This window comes from Tuber melanosporum (assembly GCF_000151645.1).
Source record: "Tuber melanosporum whole genome shotgun sequence assembly, scaffold_133, strain Mel28".
Classification (NCBI taxonomy): Eukaryota; Fungi; Ascomycota; class Pezizomycetes; order Pezizales; family Tuberaceae; genus Tuber; species Tuber melanosporum.
In genome coordinates, this window is record NW_003298790.1 from 14244 (window position 1) to 35066 (window position 20823).

The window sequence follows — 20823 nt, forward strand, 5'->3', positions numbered from 1 at the left end:
TTTCAACTTTTAGTTGAAGTTAGCTTTCTCATTCATATAATATACTGCTATACATAGATATATTACCATCAAGCTCAATATATGCTGCAAATATTGCTGTTTGTACATAATCGAACTCGGATATATAGTACAAGCTCTCTAAAATGTGTACCAGGCTGTAAAAATGATATTACATGTGGCTGTGGAATTTTACATGCCAAGACTTGAGTCTTGGCATAACAAATAAAAAAATAGGGTTGGTGATAAAGGGTTTTCCATATTGGAAATACAATTATGTAAGAAAATAATACTTATGATATGTACAAAGTAGAGTAAAGAAAGATGTATAATATTATACATGATGCCATATTCTATATTACTCTAGTACTTGTATATCAGAAACCCGCCGATGGCTTTTGTATTTATGCTTAATAGATGCTTCAAATTGAGGAGTTCCATATGATATTCCTTGATGATAAGAATCCATAATTCGCTCTGCTTGTTTGCCATATTTCCATATATGTTAATCTGAAACGGAATTTAAGGCCTTTGGAATGGTAGGTCGTAAACTCTTGATGGAATATCAGCAGTTATTTCAAGTATAGTACTTGGCAGCACTCCATACATACTCAATAAAGTTAATTTCGCAGTAGAACTTTGGATAAAACAGGACATGGTGGCCTGCTGCCTCAATCTCTTCCTGGAAACGGCATTTCTGACTTTTAAACTCTGGCTGATTTGCCATAACTGCACCGGCACATCATTCTCTACTAAGTAGACAGGTTTTGAGTAGTTTGTCAGTTCCTGGCTTTCTGCATTGTAGATAGAGCCCTCTTCTCCACAGCCCCCGCTCTTCCAATACTTTCTTCAAACCTTTTACTGTACCAGAGCTGTCTACCATTGGTTGAATTTCGCCTATAGCAGAATTGAATTCTGGATAGTGTTTACTTTGTCCTCCACTAGGCCACAGGCTCATGTTTTTAGCACGTAAAGCATCAGGTACAAAGACTTAATGGCAGCTAGCATTATCAAAAAGGAAGAGAGCTTGGCATCCTGGAAAAGCTGTTTCAAATATTGGAATATCAACATTGGTAACCTGTAGCACAAGATTTTCACCGACCCACCACTTGTCACCTCCATATTCAATTTTCATGATTGCCATATATGGACTATAGTGGAGGTTTGGCTCATCTGTTATGCCGAAAGTGGAGAGGTCACCAATAGGTATCCAATCCGGTGCCTTCAAAAGTCCGCCTTGACTTACAAAATGGGAAACCATTTTGCCTTTGCTGTGACCCTTTCGTCTAATTGGTGGTTTACCCTCTTTCATCTACACATATTTTCTACCGTCATTTATATCAAATGTCGATTTGTCATGTGTTATCAAAACAATTGGACTTTGGCTAGGAGGTAAATCTTGCAGATAAATCATGACTGGTTTACCATTCTGATCCTATTCCCACTGAACCATCAGCAGCTTTAGGTGGTCAAGAGTTGGTAGAAAGTAGTCTTATCAATATGAGATAACATCTGGACATTCATGTCTCTCTTTGTACACTCTCTTCTTATCCTCTTTATACTTGTATCCTAGCTTATTCAGCCATTTAGATGCGATCCAAGTCGAAAGTATGTTTGGAATTCCCCTCTGTATGGCTACTTGCTCAAGAGGAACATGTGGAGGGAATAGAAGGTGACCTTGTCCATCGATATCAGGGGGTGGCAATCGGCTGGTTAACCAATATTGGGTAATAGCATGTACCAACCCAGCAGCTGTGACTGAATCTCCAGCTCCAGCAATATACTCTCTAATTGAAAGCTGTGTTTCTTCCTCGTCCATCCTTGATATAATACTCGCTTGCTCCCACCATTTCTGTAGGATAATTCCTCAACTTTTGATCCACTTACGTTCATCCCGCTGAATTCTTTCAGTCACTCGTCTGCCTCTTTCTGATGTAGCAGTAACAAGGAGTGCAATTTCCTTTCATTGTTTGTTCTATATATGTTTGAATACACTCATTCATTGAAATCTCATAAATTGTAGGACTTGATAGTGACTTTCAAGATCTTTTTCTTTAAGAGAGCACTTCTTGGACTTTAGATATTTTCTTAGATCCTTAATTGCTATAAACACTACTAGTTATCTCAATTTTCACCTAGTTGATTCAATATTCTCCTAGATTTATAGTATATACTAGACAATAAATAACTTACCTGAAGATAGTATCTGGTACTTAACCTTCTCCTTCTGAATATTGGCAACCCTTGGCCAAACTTCAATTGCATCTTTTATATAGGATTGCAATTGGAGTTCTGACTGAAACCCATGCTCACCCTCCTCTGCCAATATTAATGTAAGTACTATTATACTCTCTTCTTATTCAAGCTTATTTATATCAAACATTGGTAACATACCTTCCTGAATGAAATTCACCTCTTCTCTACTATTTAATACAGTAGCTATCTCCAATTGCTTTCGTCGCCTCCATAGCGTTTGTCGAGATGGTGTTTTTTATACTACTGAACCCAATTCAATTTCTATTCTACTTCTTAGCAATAACTTCTATTCAATTATTGAATTACTTGTACACTATACCTGAGACTGGTTCAATAGCTTTTTCTGATACACTTACTACTTGGCCCCTAATCGCATCTTCCTCTACAAGTGTCACTTTATCTGCAATCTCACTTGCTGAAGCTATCTTAGGAGGTCCACCACCCAAATGGCTAACCTCTTGACTAGCAGCTCTTGCTTTTTTAAAACGTGGCATTTGTGGAAATAAAAGTTGTTAGATATAGAATTAAAGAGATACAATATACAGTTATTATCAATTTGGTTTATTGTCAAAGATACATATTTTATATATCATATTATAATCTACTTGTATTATACTATAATACAAAGTTATTATAATTATGCATCTATGACTACTAGGTTACTGGGTTTCTTAAAAACCCTTGTTAAAATTCAAGGTTTTGCCATAGAACCCTTATTCTAATATGTGTAATTTACTATTACTAAGCAAATTAAGTGTGGCTGTCATAACACCTTTTCTCCTCTTACACCAAAAGTAGCAACTTTTAAATCCTTAAGGCTTTACAACTATATGGCTAATTGGAAAAAAAAAACCTGTTTATTATTCTCCATTATTAGCTCTTTCAGAAACAGGTTTTTTTTTGCTCGTTTGGAGATGTGGTGGTAAAGCCTTTAGGATTTGAAAATGATGAAAAATCTGGTACACGTTTTGGAGATCTTGAACCGTACCCCTGTATTTTCTCTTGGAATTCTTAATAACCTATATTTTTTTATCTTCTAATACTTCAAAATTATCACTGTGATTGCAACTCTCACAGCAATTTCCATCAGATTCACACTTACCTTGCTAGTCTTAGCCTCAGGTAGTATCTTATATTACCAACTGCTCCAAAAAACTTATCCATATTATTTCATTTTCTCAATCCTATGAGTTTTTTTCACAAAGGTTAGTAGACCATATATGTGAGTATATGAAACACATATAAGACAACTACTACCTTGTCCATAGCTAACAAAAGGGCACTAATGTCCCAAGTAGCTAATCAAACTATCTGTTTGTCAAACCCGAGGCATCCTAGGATGAGACTAACATCCTAGCCTATGAAGGCTTCAACGTTCAACATTGGTAGAGATAATGAGGATGGGACCAGTGTTTTACCCTTTAGCCACCTTCCTAAATAGGAAGTCCAATAGCAAAGTCAAGAAGTTGGTATGGTGAAAAGCGTTTTAAAGGTGGACCAAGGCCGTCGCATGGTGCAATACCTTAATCTGCTAGGGTACAGGTTAGAAAATAAAGTTGGTAATAGCTATGGCAGAAGTTTTGCGATTTAATTGTAATAATTATCCCTTGTATATGTCATCACTTTCACCTCTCTTACCCGCATCACATTTACCTTATTTATTTATTTATTTATTTGCTATCAACCTAAAGCCCTTCGCAGCAAAGATCACACAATCCCCATGATTTACCCTCCCAGTGCACCCTATCCATTTAAGGTATTTCGCAAGGCAAACGCAACGGCCTTGGTCCACCTTCTAAACGCTTTTCACCATATGCTTTCCTTACTTGTACCTTGGCAATGCTGAGGCATGATTCTAACCAGACTTTGGCAAATTATTTGACGGAGGGGACTCTCGAATCCGTCAACTTCCCCTGCTACATTCGGTTGCTGGGAATCTTCCCTTCCTCCCTTGCCGCCGTCACCCCCAGAATCCCTAGACTAGCAGCATACGAGTAGCTAACGCTGTCATTTTCGGACATTTCTGACTTGCGGTTTACAGGTACCGAGTAATATTGGTATGAATGGTATCATTGGTACTCGTACGGGAATGTAGAGGGGGAGGTAGTGCCGGTCGGGTATTTTGGGTTAGGTTATATTGGGTTAGGTTATATTATCTTGAGCGATTAGAGTCACGGCCACCGCGGGCGTGAGGCGCTTGAGTACTGTACAGTACCCGGAAGCGCAGGTGGGGCACGATGTGGTGGTGCTGGTTGGTTGGTTTTGCACGACTTGACTGGCGGTTTGGCATAGTATCATACCTGTATGATATTGCTATAGTAGCTGCACGGTACGAGTATCATACGGCGCGGTGCCCGGCAAGTAAGATAGCCTGCAGTTTTTCAGTGTAACATAGGATTAACTATTCACGCCAGCACCCTGTACTCCATTCTAATTATAATTAAAGGTACAGCACAGCGCATCCTCCCTATCACCGTCACCCTCACCCTGCACCGGAATCCCAAAAATGCAAACATTTCCAGCCAACTACCGCAACCGACTACTCGAGTACAGTATCATAAAGTCATTATGAACTACAATTAGCGGTTCCTGCACCCTGCCGATGCGTTTACCAAGGATCAGGAGTCGATTGCCTAGATTGGATACCGGCAGTTCAAATAACCGGGATGGAACCCCCGTTTTCTTTATCTGCCCTGTTCGGTTCAGTTCAGTTCAATAGTGCGGTCAAGTACGAACCCAAGAGTATGGCCACAGTGGGGCACCATCCCTATTAGGTCTTACATCGCGATTGAATTCCGTCCTGCGCTTTTTCTTGAGGAGCAACATGAGGTGATTGAGGTGAGCCATGCCGGGTTATACTATGTTACTATATCGCGCATATGTATGCCCATGGGTGAACGTGGTATGCAGCCCTAAATAGATATGGTGCAATAGGCGGGCGTGCCTGATCTGTCATGTTTCTCCACATTTCGCTTGCAAGCATAACATGGCGACTCTTCACGACTAAAACGGGGTATTCCAAGAGGGTCGGACAGGACAGCACCTGCCGGGGAAAACCAGTGGAACCTACACTTGTAAGGAAGGACCGAAAGAGTGAAAAGAGGAAACAATAAATAAGCCCATCCAATCTAATCCCAATCTTCCTCGTCATCTTCAACCTTAGCTTTGCGACTATTACCAGCCCTAATCCGAGATCCATCCCCATCCCCGTCATCCCCGTCATTCTCGTCCGCACTCCCTAGCCGTTTGTCGGTGATTTTCACTGCCTCTACCTGTACTAGTAGTTGCTCGATATCTGCAAATCACGCGCGTTGCCCCGAATTAATACGCCAAAAAAGTAGTTGTAGGGAAATGGAGAGAGTAGATGAAGACCTTTCAACCGAGTATCCATGCCCCTCAACCTCCTCAACCTCACAATCTGCTCCACAATATCCTCATCCTTGTATACCAATATCGTAGGACAATTCGCATCAGGATACCCCTCGATGCACATACCCGCTGCAATCTCACAAAACTTGACATCGGCAAACTTCTCCGCCACTTGGCGCCAGAGCGCCGACAGCAGGCGCGACTCCGCATTCGAGCTCGTCATGTTCACGAGAACGGTGGACCCCTTCGAAGCCTCCGTCACGTCACGGGAGTACTCTGGCTTCTGCAAGTGGTATACCTGACCGTGCACCGATTTCTGAGATAGCGCGGAGAGCTCGGCGAGCCGCTTCTGCCTGATTCATCGCTGCCATCAGTATCATCGCCGTGTGCGCGCCCGTGTATTGAGTACGCAAGGCGCTCCCGTATGTAACATACTTGTAAACGGCCAAAAACCCCTCATCCTCCTCGTCCTCCAGTTCGTCCAACTCGTCCAAGTCCTTTCCCTCCAGCCGGTTTTCGTGGGCCAGCTCCCGTGCGTGTAATATCGCCTCCTCGATGATGGGTGTCGGGGACGGTGGTTTTTCCGGGATAACTCGGTGCTTCCGCAGGATATCGTTCCTGTGACAACGTTTAGCGGGGGCAGACTTCCCAAAATAGAGTGGGGGGGGTAGAGTTTGCCATTCTGTGTCGGCGTTGGGATCGTCTATCGGAACGTTCACGGGCATGTCCATCCTGTTGGGGTCGATTGTTGTAGGAATGGTTAGAGGGGCCACTCTGATATGGAGGGGTAGCCTTCGGTTTTTGTTTTTGTTTCATGAGGCTCTTTTGAGCCGCGTCATGGATCAACGTCACCTTGTCGGGCTTACAATTTGGGATTTGAGCCTCGTTGCGCCCCCGCTTACTTGTCCATTCTAAAAGTATCCGGAAATCTTGGCATAGTTGGAGTGGCGGTTGAAGAGCTCTTTAACCCATCGTAAAGAATACTCAGCTTCAAACTTCCAAGGTTCCTCAACAGCGGCTTTTATTGTATCTTTCTCTCAATACTTCGATACAAAGCAGTCTGGAAATTTAGTCTACAGAAAGGTTTTTAAAAGTATTCTCCTTCAGATGAGCTATAGGAGTTTAGAGCAGGATATGCAGAGCTCAAAGGTAGCGCTACAGGGTACTGGTTTAAGGTTTCCCAACGCTGAAACTGCGCCAAGATATATGCGGATACTTTTAGAATGGAAAAGCACGAGTACTTCGACCCCACTCTAGAACACCTATTTAGGATATCAATAATACATCTCGTGGTAATAGCTTGCGCAGCTCAAGTCCAGAGCGTCTTGACCTCCAAAAAGTCACACTTCCTTTCAGATATAGCAAACCTCAAGGACAAACCTCTCAACAATACCAGAACTTGCGGTATATTGGTTCGGGCGGCACTCATGTGACCTAAAGTTAGGTTAATAATGAACCCATACCTCATGCCAATACATACCGCTCGAGTAGGCCCAGCATTAAACACTCCCATAGCGAAGGCTTGCCCAGCGAGTTCTCGAAACACATCTATAGAGGCAGGGTACAGTTTTAGGTTCCTATCGCGGGTGGGGTACTGTACTGTATTCCGGAAACGCAAGCTTCTGGGCCTCTGCAAGCCACCGCTACCGTACAGCGATATCCGTGTCCTGTTGGCTTGTCGGGTGATCCTTTAGCATCGTATCTTGCCCCTATTCCGGGGAGTGAATCGTTACTGTGTTATGGGGGATTGGCATAAGGAGGGGTTAGGAGTATATATCATACCGGTGGACCTAAAACCAATCCTACTGTGTTGGAATGCTGGTATACGAGTGGCGAGTAAGCCTTGTCACATCTCTCGTGGCCTATTGGATAGTTATCCAAGTATATTAAAATTGAAACCTTTTTTCGATCCATTCATAAGGGAATTGTACGCTATGATGACTATTCCAAAAGAAATTATGCACTTTTCCCAAATGCACGACGCCGCCGCACGATATCAACTTCACTCCGCTCCTGGTAAACATCAAATAAATATATAGAAATCACAGTGCTAGAAAGCACCAGAATTATCCGGGAACCACACATGTGATACCACAAAACCAACCACTGCTCACAGCAAATCACCCACAGATGTTAAATTCCTTGCTAAACTTGACGAACCCCCGCCCACCCATCGAATACCCTCACATTTTCAATTTCGAACAGAAACCATCCGAGGTAACCCCAACAGGTTTTCTCCAGCTTAACCGCCGTGACACCATCCCAAATTCCATAAATTGCTTTTCTCTGGCTATTGAAGCATCCCGAATCGAGCGGCCACACATCAAGGATAAGAAGGAAGCAGACCACATTACCAAGTTCCGACGTGAGCTCAGTGACTCTAGATGGACACGGGCCCTACCGTATCTCAACTGTCCCCTCTAATCCTTCGTGGGTTCAAAACCAGAAATCATCTCCACCACACTTCATGGCTGAATCCTGTCCTACCGCCGATCCATCTGCCCACCCTCCACTGTGCAAACCTAAATGCCTCTGTTCCTGCTCTCGCTCCCCAAGAGCAAACATAAATGTGACACTCAATATATCCCAGCTCGCCACCGGCAAATCTCCTTTAGAAAAGCAAACGGGCACATCCGTGGCCTCCAGATAGACAGCAGGAGCCCCGGTATGGTATGGTGCTTCCAACTCCTGACTGTTAGACCCTTGGCCTCAAGGAATATTTTATTCGTATCTCGTGGTAAGTATCCGAAAATACCGCTTTAGTCATACAACCATCCAACCAGAGAAAAAGGCCTGACTCAACTTTAGATACCGTAGAGCCCCGGATAAGGAGTGTTGTGTTAGGACGTTGATGTTGCCACCCTTAGTATAGTCTGGTGGTTTTCCCCCTCCCTGTTTATCTTGCAACGCAGGCTGTTTGGTGTGTTTTTTTTCCCCTTTTCCTGAGGAGGGAGGAAATTCTGGACTACTTGGCACATAGCCCTTTTATTCGAGCTCTTGCTAAATAAAAGCAGCGTAGAGTGAGCAGGCAAGTAGGTAATTCACATATGTACGCACTCCTAATATATGCGTACGTACGAGCGGAAAGTAAAACCGGTGCCAGCGTGTAACCATATCAGCACTGTGAGATAGCGGCCGTCAAATGGATTGAGAAGGAGCCCACACACCGCGATGGTTCGTAGGATTAAAGAGGGTACCATACCCGGCAGGTAAGTAGTAGGGAGCTGTGTAGCCATTTGCCCAGCTACCAAATCATCCTCTCACCCCCCTCCCTCTCCTCCGCTAGTGGCACCCATTCAACCTCCTCACCTCCTGAAATTCCAACAGCGCTAACGACAGCTAATTTTGACTTGCTAGGATAGCATACTCGGTCCACCCATCCATCCAATCTTTCCAGAAAGTGGGCTGGAGTGGACGATGATACCGTATGATACCGCTTTGCTCTTCAACTCTTGCCGGACGGGATAACCCAGGTAAACATATCTAGATGTATACCAGGTGGCCTGAAACCCAGTCAGCCTCGCTGTGTCAAAAGTGAATGGAGGAGTATTTTGATCTAATCGTGGGCCAATCTTGGGGTGGTGCGGCATAATATGGTATGGATGAGTGATACTTATACGTTATCCAGTCTACCCCAGGTGAAATGAAGTAAGGCAGTTCACCCTCCATAACATCCCTCTCGTCTTGCATTCTCCTTTCTGATCTCCTCTCACCACCACCACTTTCGCATGCAGAATTTTGGAAATCATCACGATCCCCAGCGGGGTATCTCGCGGAACCCAACTGTCCCCACCCCCCGGAACCAGCATGACTAGACAGCAACCACTCTCACACGCTTTTCTTCCTTCCGTCTGACTACCCGCCAATACCAAGGCCAACTCTGCCTCCAGATTGCTCTCTTCCAATGCTCAAAGCGTATCCAGATTCCTTTACCCATGCTTACAAATAAGCCCCAGCCACACCACCAAAGACGGGAAGGAGCAGAACTTACCTAACTTCCAGCTTTGGAGCAAGTTAATGCCGAATTATCTGGTGAGATTCGCCCGCCACCTGTGCGTAAATACTCGAGTATAAGTCTTTTTAATTTTTTTCAAACTCCGCAACAAGCCGCCTTCACCTAACCCTCCACGGCCACAACAGGCCTATTTTAGTCCCTTCCGAACCATGGTGGACGCGCTGTATTAGCCCCCACTCTATTTCAACAAACTGACAGAGGGCAAACCCTAGCGGAAAACGCGGTATCGTATCTAGCGGTCATCTAACACCCCGTATCATGTGCTCGGCCAAGCTACCGTAGTGCGGGTGCGGTCAGATCTCCTTAACCTTGTCAAGCCAATACCGGTAATCTGATAGCGAATTCCGAGATCTTACGGTAATACCGCAAGAATCAGAATAATTGGTACAGGTACTCGCGCTGGGGCGTTGGAGTTGCCTTTCCCGGAAAGGTCCGACAGTGGTTGTTTTTTTTTTTTGGGGGGGGGGGAGGGGGCTGAAGAGGTCAGCTTTTTCGACTCCCTACCGGTATCCAAGAGAGGAAATTTCGGACGTCTTAGGGCGAGTACTGTACCAATTATTCGAGATCTTAGGGTAATAGTGTCTCCCAGTACTGAGTAAGTAAGATGAGTCGTGCTTCGGCGTGGGACGCACGAGCAGGGGAAGTGAAGTGACTTGATGGGCTAGGGGTGCAGTGAGAGTTCACTCACTATGCATATCATACAAGCACTCCGTATGATAGAAGCTAATTATGATACAATAAATGACTAGGCCTCACGGGTGGATCCGCAGGCGGGAAACATCGGGATCCACAGCGGCCTAATATCCTCGGAAGTGCCTTTTAAAGGTAGTGCCAGGCAAGTCTTCAGGCGGTCCACGCTCAGGATATCACCGCACATCGCACCGCACAGCGCAGTTCAAGGCCTCCAACATAACAGGAATAGCCGCCTACGCACCAAGAATAACCCGGGCGGCAACACCAGAGGAGTCATGAACAGCCGCACCCACCGTACTGTACCCCTACGGTATGTTAACCCCCACCCGATACAAGCGCGATAATTCAAAACATTTTCATTTTTACCTGTACCCGAGCGGAACACCATACCGGTCGCTGTTCCAGGTACGCTCCACCTACCAGGCTATCGTAGTGACATGAGTTAAAGAAGCCCAAACCCACATACAACAAGGCAACCACCGCCACCAGTCCCCCCTATGATAATATGATAATATGATACCACTTTCACAGTTCCAGGCCCTCTCTCCCAACCCGCTATCATACAAAACTAGGACTTCACTCACAGCCCAGCATCACAACCACCCTCGAGAACAACAAAAAAGGAAAAAAGGAAAAAAGGAAAAAAGCGAAGGCGGAACCTAGAAGCACCTTAACTCAACCCACCCCGCCATCAACCGTACGTACGGGCCGTTTGGAAATGTGCCGCGATCGGGATCGGCGGATCGGTCGGTGGGTTGTCCAGGAGTTTCAAATGCGCAATTGGGGAGAGTGTGGGGGTGTCCGTTTGTTTGGTCATGGATTCGGGTTGGGTCGGTGATCCGGTCTGTTTTGAAAGGGCAGGTGCTGGAGGTACAGTACAGTACCTCACGTAAACCAGGCATCCTATGATATATATATATATATATATCCTAGACATAGCATCATACAAGTACTAAGAACGGTCACTCATAGAGAGGAACTTGTATAATACGCTATCAAAGAGTGCCCAAAGTATAGAGTACCGGTACTGTACATCCTGATTACCACCCCACTCACACCAAAATTCACTTTGAACAATCCGGCACAGTATCATACACACTGCACAAAACCTCTTAGTCTACCCATTACTCGCACAACCGGCACACCCACTCCTCCGGAAGACAGCGACGATCCCCACCCCCTCCCCCATTCCCGCCACACTTACTTCCCTTGGTTTTATATGACATGTACAATACTATGTACAGTACGGCATGCAACCTACCCGCGCCGCTTTGCGCGAAATAACCGGTACGGTGCGGCAAATGAGTTGAGAATTGAAACAATAGAGAGCGTTTTACGCTATTTACGACGGTACAGTACTGCACAAGTTGTTCGGAGTGCGTGAGTTTCATTGAGTTGCGTGATTGGAAAGACGCTACAAACGTTTGTAAATACAGCACCGTACGGCACTATAAAAGTATGATAAACAGCACGAATCATCCACTTCCGGAAATCAGCAACGGTAATGAATTCACCCGCACCGCCTACGGATGTCCAATAACGAGTGGCGAGGGAAATCTTCATGTGGCATAAGGAAGGAGAAGAAGAAGAAAAAGTTTATTTATGTTAATCCAGATCAGTATCTGCCCTGCTAAGCTGGATTCCCAGCAGCTTTTCCAGATTTTTCCTTGGATGTACAGTACTGTACTGTACTGTACCGGGTTCGCACCTTTGTGCGGAACTTGGGGCTAGAGCTTTTCTCCAAGCTAGGAGAACACCCATATATTATCAGTACCTCTAACGAGTCTTTTATTTGATTTTACATTATAATATTATGATATATAGTCAGGCGAGTTGGACGACCACTCCACAACTCGAACGATATATATATTTTTCCCCCGTAAATAAAGTCATCTCCGCAGCACCATGTGCATCTTTGCGCCGTCTCGTTTGGGGGTGTTGAATCCTTATCTATCATATATATATATATATATATGCCCCCCACCCCCGTCCGCAAGGTATGATATCAACCAGACCATCCCCCAAAAATCTCGACACGGTTGAATATAACCACGCCTACCCACCTTACCTACCTCTCAGAATAGGGATATCTGTACTTCTCTCCCGCTTGGGTAAACCAAGTTCTCTTAAGAAAAAAACCCTCTAAACATCTCAACTGAGGGTTTAACACTAAAGATGACTCCCTCGTGTCTCTTCAGTAGTGGTAGTATACTGATGGGGTAGTGGTGGTAATCCCCATAGCAGTTATGGAGACGAGTGTGATTGGATGAGAGTTTCTGGTATTTTTTATTGGTGGAGATGTATTGAGTGTATGTATGGTTGGGCATAGCCCAAGGTGGGTTGAGTGACCACTTTCCTGTATTTAGAGTGGACCTCTCCGCCTGAGCGGAATGAACGCGCTTTCCTTCATCTTCAGGCCATCCACAAACTTCCAACACCATCGTGTGTCCGTTATTCAGTGGGCCGCTCATATCCCAGTCATCATAATTATATACCATATACGAGTACTCCATTTACCGGGGCAATATCTTAATGGATTGCTAGCTCCTGTGGGCCCCCTCGTCCTGGATTTCCGCTTTATATCATACTTACTAACATTATGATAATACTTTCGTCATTCAGATATTTGGAGATTTTTCTCATCATGTCTCATTTTTATCATTTGTCAACCACCATTTGAGCAAAACTCTTTGATACAATCGGAGGACTTTTATCACGTAAACTATCAATCGCACGAAATAGTGTGCTCAAGTGCTGGTTTTATAGGGGATTTCGCTGTGGTGGAAATGTCAATATAAAGACAATACTATGGTAATACACTACAACGCAATAAAAGTCACTGGCAAGCGGAACAATTATAGGGTATCAAATCTAGCGAAATCCATCGGCATTCATTCCCATAATAATGGCAACAGGCGAGGTCCGATTCCGGCATCGCGGATGTGGGACTCAGATCTCACCAGCAACCCAGTAGCTAACCCACCGCTCCCTCTTCACCAGCATCACCCCCTCCCCTCACCATACCTCCCATCATCCTCCAAACCGCAAGAGCAAGCCGATGAGAAAAATAAAAGTATAGCAATGAAAAAAAGAGTGTGAGCTAGCGAAGAAATCCCTCCAACCAACCACCAACTTATATAACCTTGGTGCCGGAAGACAAGATGGAAAAATAAAGACAAAAAAGAGGCCACCCCGGAAGCGGCCCTTTCGCAGATCACCTCCTCGTCCCCTGAACTAAGCCTCACACTCCCTCACCCCAAGCACCAACCACCCCATCACCCCGAAATCCCATGAATCATCCATCCCATCCTCCAACCTTCGTCCCAACACCTTCCGCCGCATGATGTAGAAGAAGCCCCCAGACTTTCTCCCCGATCATCAAGCAAGGAAAAACGAAAGCAAAAATAGAAAACAAACGCATGAGATATAAAAGGGAAGAAACCCGAAAAGCACAAGCACCCAAGTTAAATCCCATTTTACAGGGATGAATCAACAAAAAACACATTAATGGAGAGATAGAGATCGTGGCCCTGATCTCAAAAACAAGAAAAGCTAAGAAAGGTATACAAGCAACCTCTCCAATTCAGAAAAAGCCTCCCCAATCATGTGTGCGTACATGCATAAAATCGCAAAGGAAGAAAGTAAAAAGCAAATCCATCCACCAACACCCCCCACCCCTCTCCCTTGGCCAGCCGTCCGGCTTACGCCGTCCAATTCAAGCAAAAACAGTGGGACCGCTGGCCCAAATAAGTTCTTCTCCCCAGGTCGACCATTCAATATCGATCGATCCCTCCCATGATACCCGTTTGCACCAATGACCGTTTTGTAATACCGCAGGAACTGACTGGAAGAGATACTGATTTAAGATAAAAAATGCCACCAGCCCAAGAGAAATGCTGACCCGAATGAGATGCAACACAAATCCACAACGATGTATCTTAGACCAGATCCAACAGACCACCCTTTATACAAACGATCAAGACCGGTTGAAGAGGTGTCGAAGGTATGATCGCATGATGAAATAGGTGAACGAACGCGCTGACAACCGGCTTGTTGATCGAAAATGCGCCTGGATATCCTGCACATAATACCCGTGCAAATCACACAAACAGTCCATCGGAAGAGGAAAGGAAAGCGGAGACAAAACTATGTAGCCTGGGGACAGAAAAAAGTGAGAGGAAAAAAATACAGCAAAAAAGTGAAATTGAAACAATGACAAGAGAAACTTCAGAAACAAACTCCACGATTAGGCCACCGCAAAGCAAGTCTCGAGCACACACGCACACATGACAGGGAAAAAGAATCGGAAACTCATTATACCCATCCATCAGCTCCTTGCAAACCAATTTCAAGTCCCCAGAGTAGTCACAAGTTTTTTTTTTTCAAGGAATCTGACGGTATCAAAGTTTCACTCAATACCACTGCTGTGCGCCACCAGAACCGCTAGGTTGGTCCTCGCGCTTGTTGACACGATACCCGCCAGCTTGAGGGGCAAAGCCAGGAGTGGGTACGGCTCCAGCGCCCTTAGAGGCAGAACGAAGCCTTTAAAATACCGTTAGCATGAACAAAACATACATCTCTCGGATCAACTTACATCCTATCGGACCCACTAAGTCCGCGAGTGGTATCCATGGTGCCAGGAGTGTCAACTCCGGCCATGGCCCCACGCTCGACAACCTTCCTTCTAGACCCTCCGACGGCGCCAGGCTTATTGGAAGTCTGGGGAGTGGGGTGTCCGGCAGTTGCGGCATTGGTACGAAGCGTCCCCCGCTTATTCAGATCCTTCTCGTCATCCTCGCCAGGACCCTGCTGTCCTCCGGCAGCCTGAGCTATAGCCTGGGCATTTTTTTGCTGCTAAAGAGTCAACATGGGAAAAATTCCCCAAATTCAATTAACCTATGTCCTTTTCCAATGAAACGGGGAGATCACTGGAATTTTCAATAGGATCAATGGGCGGGTAAAGCTTACATATTTGTAGACGGTCCAGTCGAAAACATAATCGTACTGGAATCCCTCCCTAACAAAGAGATCCCTAAAGATCTTGCGGAGGTAAGAGTAATCCGGCTTGTCGTCGAACCTCAAAGAGCGGGTGTAATTGAGATAAATGGCGAACTCATTGGGGAATCCGCGACAAAGAACCTCGGTGGGGGTTGTCATCTTCTTCTCCATAATCCTATCGTACTTTTGTTTTTTGGTAGCAGCCTTCAACCCTTGCCAGGGCAAAGAACCACGACAGAAGTACAACATGACGTAGCCCAATGACTCCATATCATCGCGGCGTGATTGCTCTATACTAGTAATCAGCCCCCGTTCCGTAACTGAACGCTGTAGTCAACTCACCAACACCCAAATGAGTATTAATCGAAGCATATCTCGCAGTACCAGTCAAGTTCTTGTTCTCTCTGTAGGGAATATGAAAATGTGTTTTGGGGTCTCGATATTTTTTCGCAAGACCGAAATCAATCACATTAACCTGGTTTCCACGCTTGCCGATGCCCATCAGAAAGTTGTCTGGTTTGATATCCCTGTGAATGAAGGACTTGGCGTGGATGTATTCGATGCGTGAAATCTTAAAAGGCTGTCAATGACTGATATAAAGATATTGACCCGACTAGATAAACTTACTAATTGGTCTGCAAGAAGCAGGACAGTCTTCAGAGAGAACTTTCTGTTGCAGAAATTGAACAGATCCTCCAAACTAGGCCCGAGCAGGTCGAGAACCATAGCATTGTAGTCGCATTCAGTCCCAAACCAACGAACAAACGGGATACCGACACCTCCAGCCAAGGACTTGTAAACTCTGGCCTCGTATTCCAACTGGGGGTGTTTCGCCTTGACCGACTCAAGCTTGATGGCGATCTCCTCACCGGAAATAATATTGGTGCCTAAGACGCAAACCTCGTCAGCCTCAAAAAAGTAAAGAGAAGGAAAGAAATAACAATTTTTTCAAGGGAATATCCGAAAGCTTACCCAAGTAAATATCCCCAAAGCTCCCGCTACCAATCTTGCGACCGATGCGATATTTATTCCCGACCCTTAAATCCTATGACCAAACAAAGCAATGTTAGTAACCCCCAAACTGCATCGGTCGCCATGTCGTCCCGAACGATTCATCCCTCGCCTTGTTCAATCCAAGATAGTGCGAAGCAAAGGGTTGTTGATGTAGATAACAGTGGAGAATTAACTGAGCTGATAGAAGAGGAAGCTTACCATGGTCGTCATCTCGAACTACTGTTTCCGTTGTAATCTCTACACAATCTTGTAATCGTGGTGTGTTGGTCTAGAACTCGGTTGTCACGTCAGAGGACAGGGTGCTTCGGCAAAGAGAAAAAGGAGATGAAGATGAGAAAAATAAGCGAGGAAGAAAGAGAGAGGCGGCAAAAGGGAGGACGAGGGGAAAATAAGGGGGAAAAAAAGGAAGGGCTCGTACGAGGTCTAGAGTTAAAAAAGCTGATGGCAGCCTCGTGTTGTTGATGGTGCTTGAGGTGGTAGAGGTCGAAGAGGAAGAGAGACTGAAAGGTGATGAATGTGGGTTAGTCAGAGGGCTTTCTTTCGGTTGCTCAGTTGCTTTGCACTTCGCACACCACCTCCTTTCTCCTCAGCCGAGCCAAGCCAAGAATAGACAACAGGTCTCTGCCAAAAATTTGAGGGAAACTCCGATGGGAAGGAGGAGGGGTGGAATTATGTATAGTGCGGCAGTCGGCGGTCGATTAGCTTCAAAAAAAAAAAAAAAAAAAAAAAACCCGTACCTTGTCGTGGTTGAGAGGGTGGAAGATTGATTGTCGGTGGAGAAGGTAATTAGAGGAGAAAGACACCCGACCGACAGAGAAACAGGACTTTAGAAAACCGGATGACGCGGTTACGACGACAAAACTGATGCTTGTTTCACGGTAAAGAGAAGATTAAGTTGTGGCGTGGGAGTGGAAAAATAGTAGAGAGAGGAAAGTAAAAGTGAAAGGAGAAGGGCGAGCGAGCAAGCAGCAAGTAAGTGGGGTTTCTTCTCCAAGTCAGGTGTTGTGTGGTAAGAGAGGAGAGGGAGGTATCTCAATAGAAAAGAGAAGACAGCGAGCTTAGTCTAGCAGGTAACAGGAAGGTCAAATCAACTAAGACAAAGTTGTTGTCCGATTGAAAGGGGGGGGGTGTACTAAGCAAGAGAGGATTTCCTGGGTGCGCACGTCTCTCTCTTTCCCTCTCTATCTCTGTACTTGCAGGAGTACAGCCAAAGAGAACTGTTGGAAACCTCAGTGTTGGTTATTTTTGGCCTTCGCGGCTGATTGATCGGGACTGGATTGTGGCGGCTTAAGGCCTGAATTATCGATTTTGAAAGGTCCTCAGTGCTGGAATCTCTCTCAAGGACCCTTTTTTTTTTCCCTCGAACGCAATTTCCCGCAGCCTACTTTCCTCCTTTTTACTCGAGTATCATACCTATTATCATACTACGGTAACTTTGCCTCCCTCAGCCATAGAACCAACCCTGAGCCCTGCCATGGCGGCCAGAGTTTTTTTTTTTTTTTTTTTTGTGATAGTCGAGGGACCACAAACCGACGACCCCCGAGAAAACGCGCGGTGTGGCTTTGGCAGCATGCTTCGTGAGTGGAGCCGTAGTATCATGTTCCCACTAAAACAGCTACATTGCAACTTATAAACAGCCACAGCTGCAATGCTTTGTACAGGCATAAAAAACAATTCCCCTCACACTCACCCACACTTTTGTAAGCACAGCACGGTACCCGGTAGCATAGAACGTTTGGGCACCGTATAAATGACAGAGCGTCTACTCGTACAGCATCATCATTAAATTTTTATCTTTCCGCTGACGTTGATATTTGTCAAAACTAACCCATTACACATCATCACTCCCCCTTATCAGTTTTACTCGGATATATCAATTCTTTATATTTTCTCAAATTCTTTGATTCCCCTTCCCTTTGTTACAATCTCTCAAAAAAAAAATTTTGTCATCACCGCTAATCCCCTCTCACTTACCCCAGCACTGTACTCGTACTCGTAGGTAGGCATGAGAAGAAAAAAATTCCTTCCTTGAGAATGAATAAACATACGGTATGGTTCACTCCTTTCTCTCCCAGTAGGACAGCTCACCCCGCATCAGGGTCCAGTACGGTAACCTACGGTAGGTACCCAACTGCCTGCCACTCCCTGCTCCGGCCTAACGACAAAACATCATGAAACCCATAACCCCGACCAGCCAACAAGCTTGCGAATCGGAGTGGATGGTTCCCCTGCCGATGATATTCCCAGGCTTCATCCATTCAGGCCAGTGAAAAGTCTTCCCCAATTTTCTTCTATTATCGCGGCAGCTTCTAGATCCTCTCCTTTCCTTTCTTTTCCCTCTCTCTTCTCTTTCCTGCCAACTCGGTCGGATCGGGTTGGCCGACGGCCAGCCACGCCCGTCAAACCGTCACAAATCCGAATAAATGCTGGCATCCTCTAACCTAGTCTAGCTAAGCTTGGGTTCACTGATGGAACCTCCAAAGCTGATTCGGTTGACGTAGAGTGCCTGCTGGTACAGTACGAGTACTGTACAGTGCGAGTACAAGTACGAGCATACGATACCGGCAGCGTTCTGATATCAGTACTGTGGCACTCGAGTATCCTATTGTGCTTGTACCGCAGGTCACAAAAGTCGGCACCTCGGACTACAGGTCACCAAGGTAATGGCATTGTCGTGAACAAAAAGCACCCCACTAGGCGCGACAGATTAGTGTGCCTTTGAATCTCCACCAACCAAATTCGCCATGCTGAGAAGTCAGCGGTGAAGTCGCGATAAGGCTAGCTAAAGTGATATGCTTTCTTGAAGTTGACCGCTTCTTGCGGAATATTCTACCTCCTCCCCCGCTGTTTGTACGACGCACACAACACCGGAGCTCGCATTGTGCTCGACAACAGTACTCGTACTGTGCCGACACCTTACAGATGCACCCCCGGTAACCCCGTATTGTCCACACTTCAAATTGCCAATATATTCCGCATTAGTCAACCATCTTCGCTAGCTGGTAGCGTTCAGCTTCATTGCCGGTGAACCCTGAATCTGGTATCGCTGTGACATTGCACAGGACAAGCCACAGTCGCGACCGCAGCCACACACCCGAAACAACCCCTTGGGTAAATTTATTGGAATAAATACTCCCCGGGCAGTACGAGTAACTTCATCCGGTGACACCTGGGGCCATGGCTAGCGGCATCAATGCACTGGTAGAAAGGCCATCTCTTTCGCCCTACCGAGCGAGTCCTGTTGTCTTTCATATCACTTCTAGCTGATAGGCACCGATCCAGAGAAGAAGAAAGCTAAGCATTTGAGATCTACAAGTACGGGCATTGGCACTCCTTTGCCAAGAAGGCATCCGCCAACCCATACTTTGTTGGAGTCCTCGTGAAAAACGGTATCCAGCAAAGTATCAGGTGGCGGAGACCGGCTTGGCAAGAGGCGCGGGTACAGTACAATGCGATCCATGGACCATCATCGCTGGAAGGCAGGAAAGAATGGGGAGGGGGAAAAAAAGCAAAAACAGCCACTCCGAGCAAGACGAGGCCCATTGTGAATAAGGTATGGGTACATACATAGTCGCTGAAATAGCACCAGATCACCGGTACGGTACGGTATCGAATGTGCGCAGTTCTGGCATGAGCGGTCTGCCTTGTTTTCCTCTTCTCATGCCCATGTTTCCTGTCGGCCCTCTCTCTACTGGCACTCCCTCAGGTTGCGATAGTTTGGCAGGGCATGTGTACGAGTACTGTACGGTACTGTTGGTGCCGAACGAGAAAATGGAGCAAAAGATTCGCTATGGCAGGCTCTATTTTGGACTAGAGGTTTATCCCCTTGTTAAACTAGTGAATAACGAAGGACCGTGTGAAATTTTGTTTTCGCAGTGATAAGATAGCCGGAGCAAGGGGGGGCGTGTGTCCTGGTGCGCATAACCAGAATTTTGAAAATCTTGGCCGCGGAGGGGATGTTGCGACACATGAAAAGTTTTGCGAAACTTTTGGTTTGGCGGCGATAGGGGGAAGACTTATATTCTCACCCCGAGTGGTGGCCGGTAGGCTGTGACCCTCGGCTTGACGTTTTCGATCTTTTAAAGCCAGGGCAGGGCTCCTCCTCCAAGAGAAGGGAAAAGTGAGGCGGGGAGAAAAAAGGAAGTAAAATAGAGGAAGTAATGAGAAAACTTCTCTGTTGAATATTTTTTTTTTTGACATATCCCTAAAGGTTTTGTGAAAAAATGATAATAAAAAGTCAAGGTTGCGGTGGCGTTCGATCACCGGTTGCAAACCAACATTTGAGGCATCCTTGGCTGTCATGTCAGTCAGTTCAAACCCTAGGTTTTTTCCCATTTTTATCCTCTTCCGTCACACCAATCCGAGAAAGAGTTTCCGCCTGCGGCTCTGATTCGCAAAAAGCGATGGTGAGATCTAGAGCGCGACTTGGGGTCGTAGACTATTCCTAACACCCGCGTGACGCCTTAGGGCATAGAAGCCTG

At 45.7% G+C, this 20823-nt stretch overlaps 2 protein-coding genes; both read right to left on the reverse strand.

Annotated features, from left to right (window-relative positions):
* Nucleotides 1-5254: 5254 nt before the first annotated feature.
* GSTUM_00002551001 (uncharacterized protein) lies at nt 5255-6381 on the reverse strand. XM_002836184.2 has 3 exons: nt 6058-6381; nt 5626-5975; nt 5255-5548 (listed from the first exon to the last, which is right to left on the reverse strand). Exons 1-3 carry the CDS (start codon nt 6345-6347, stop codon nt 5382-5384), a joined length of 807 nt encoding a protein of 268 aa, XP_002836230.1. The 5' UTR covers nt 6348-6381; the 3' UTR covers nt 5255-5381.
* A 6785-nt stretch (nt 6382-13166) lies between these two features.
* GSTUM_00002552001 (uncharacterized protein) lies at nt 13167-17344 on the reverse strand. XM_002836185.2 has 9 exons: nt 17080-17344; nt 16761-16842; nt 16541-16610; nt 16301-16373; nt 15956-16215; nt 15671-15899; nt 15299-15618; nt 14925-15181; nt 13167-14872 (listed from the first exon to the last, which is right to left on the reverse strand). The coding sequence occupies exons 3-9, from the start codon at nt 16550-16552 to the stop codon at nt 14743-14745; spliced, it is 1281 nt and encodes a 426-aa protein (XP_002836231.1). The 5' UTR covers nt 16553-16610; nt 16761-16842; nt 17080-17344; the 3' UTR covers nt 13167-14742.
* Nucleotides 17345-20823: the final 3479 nt, after the last annotated feature.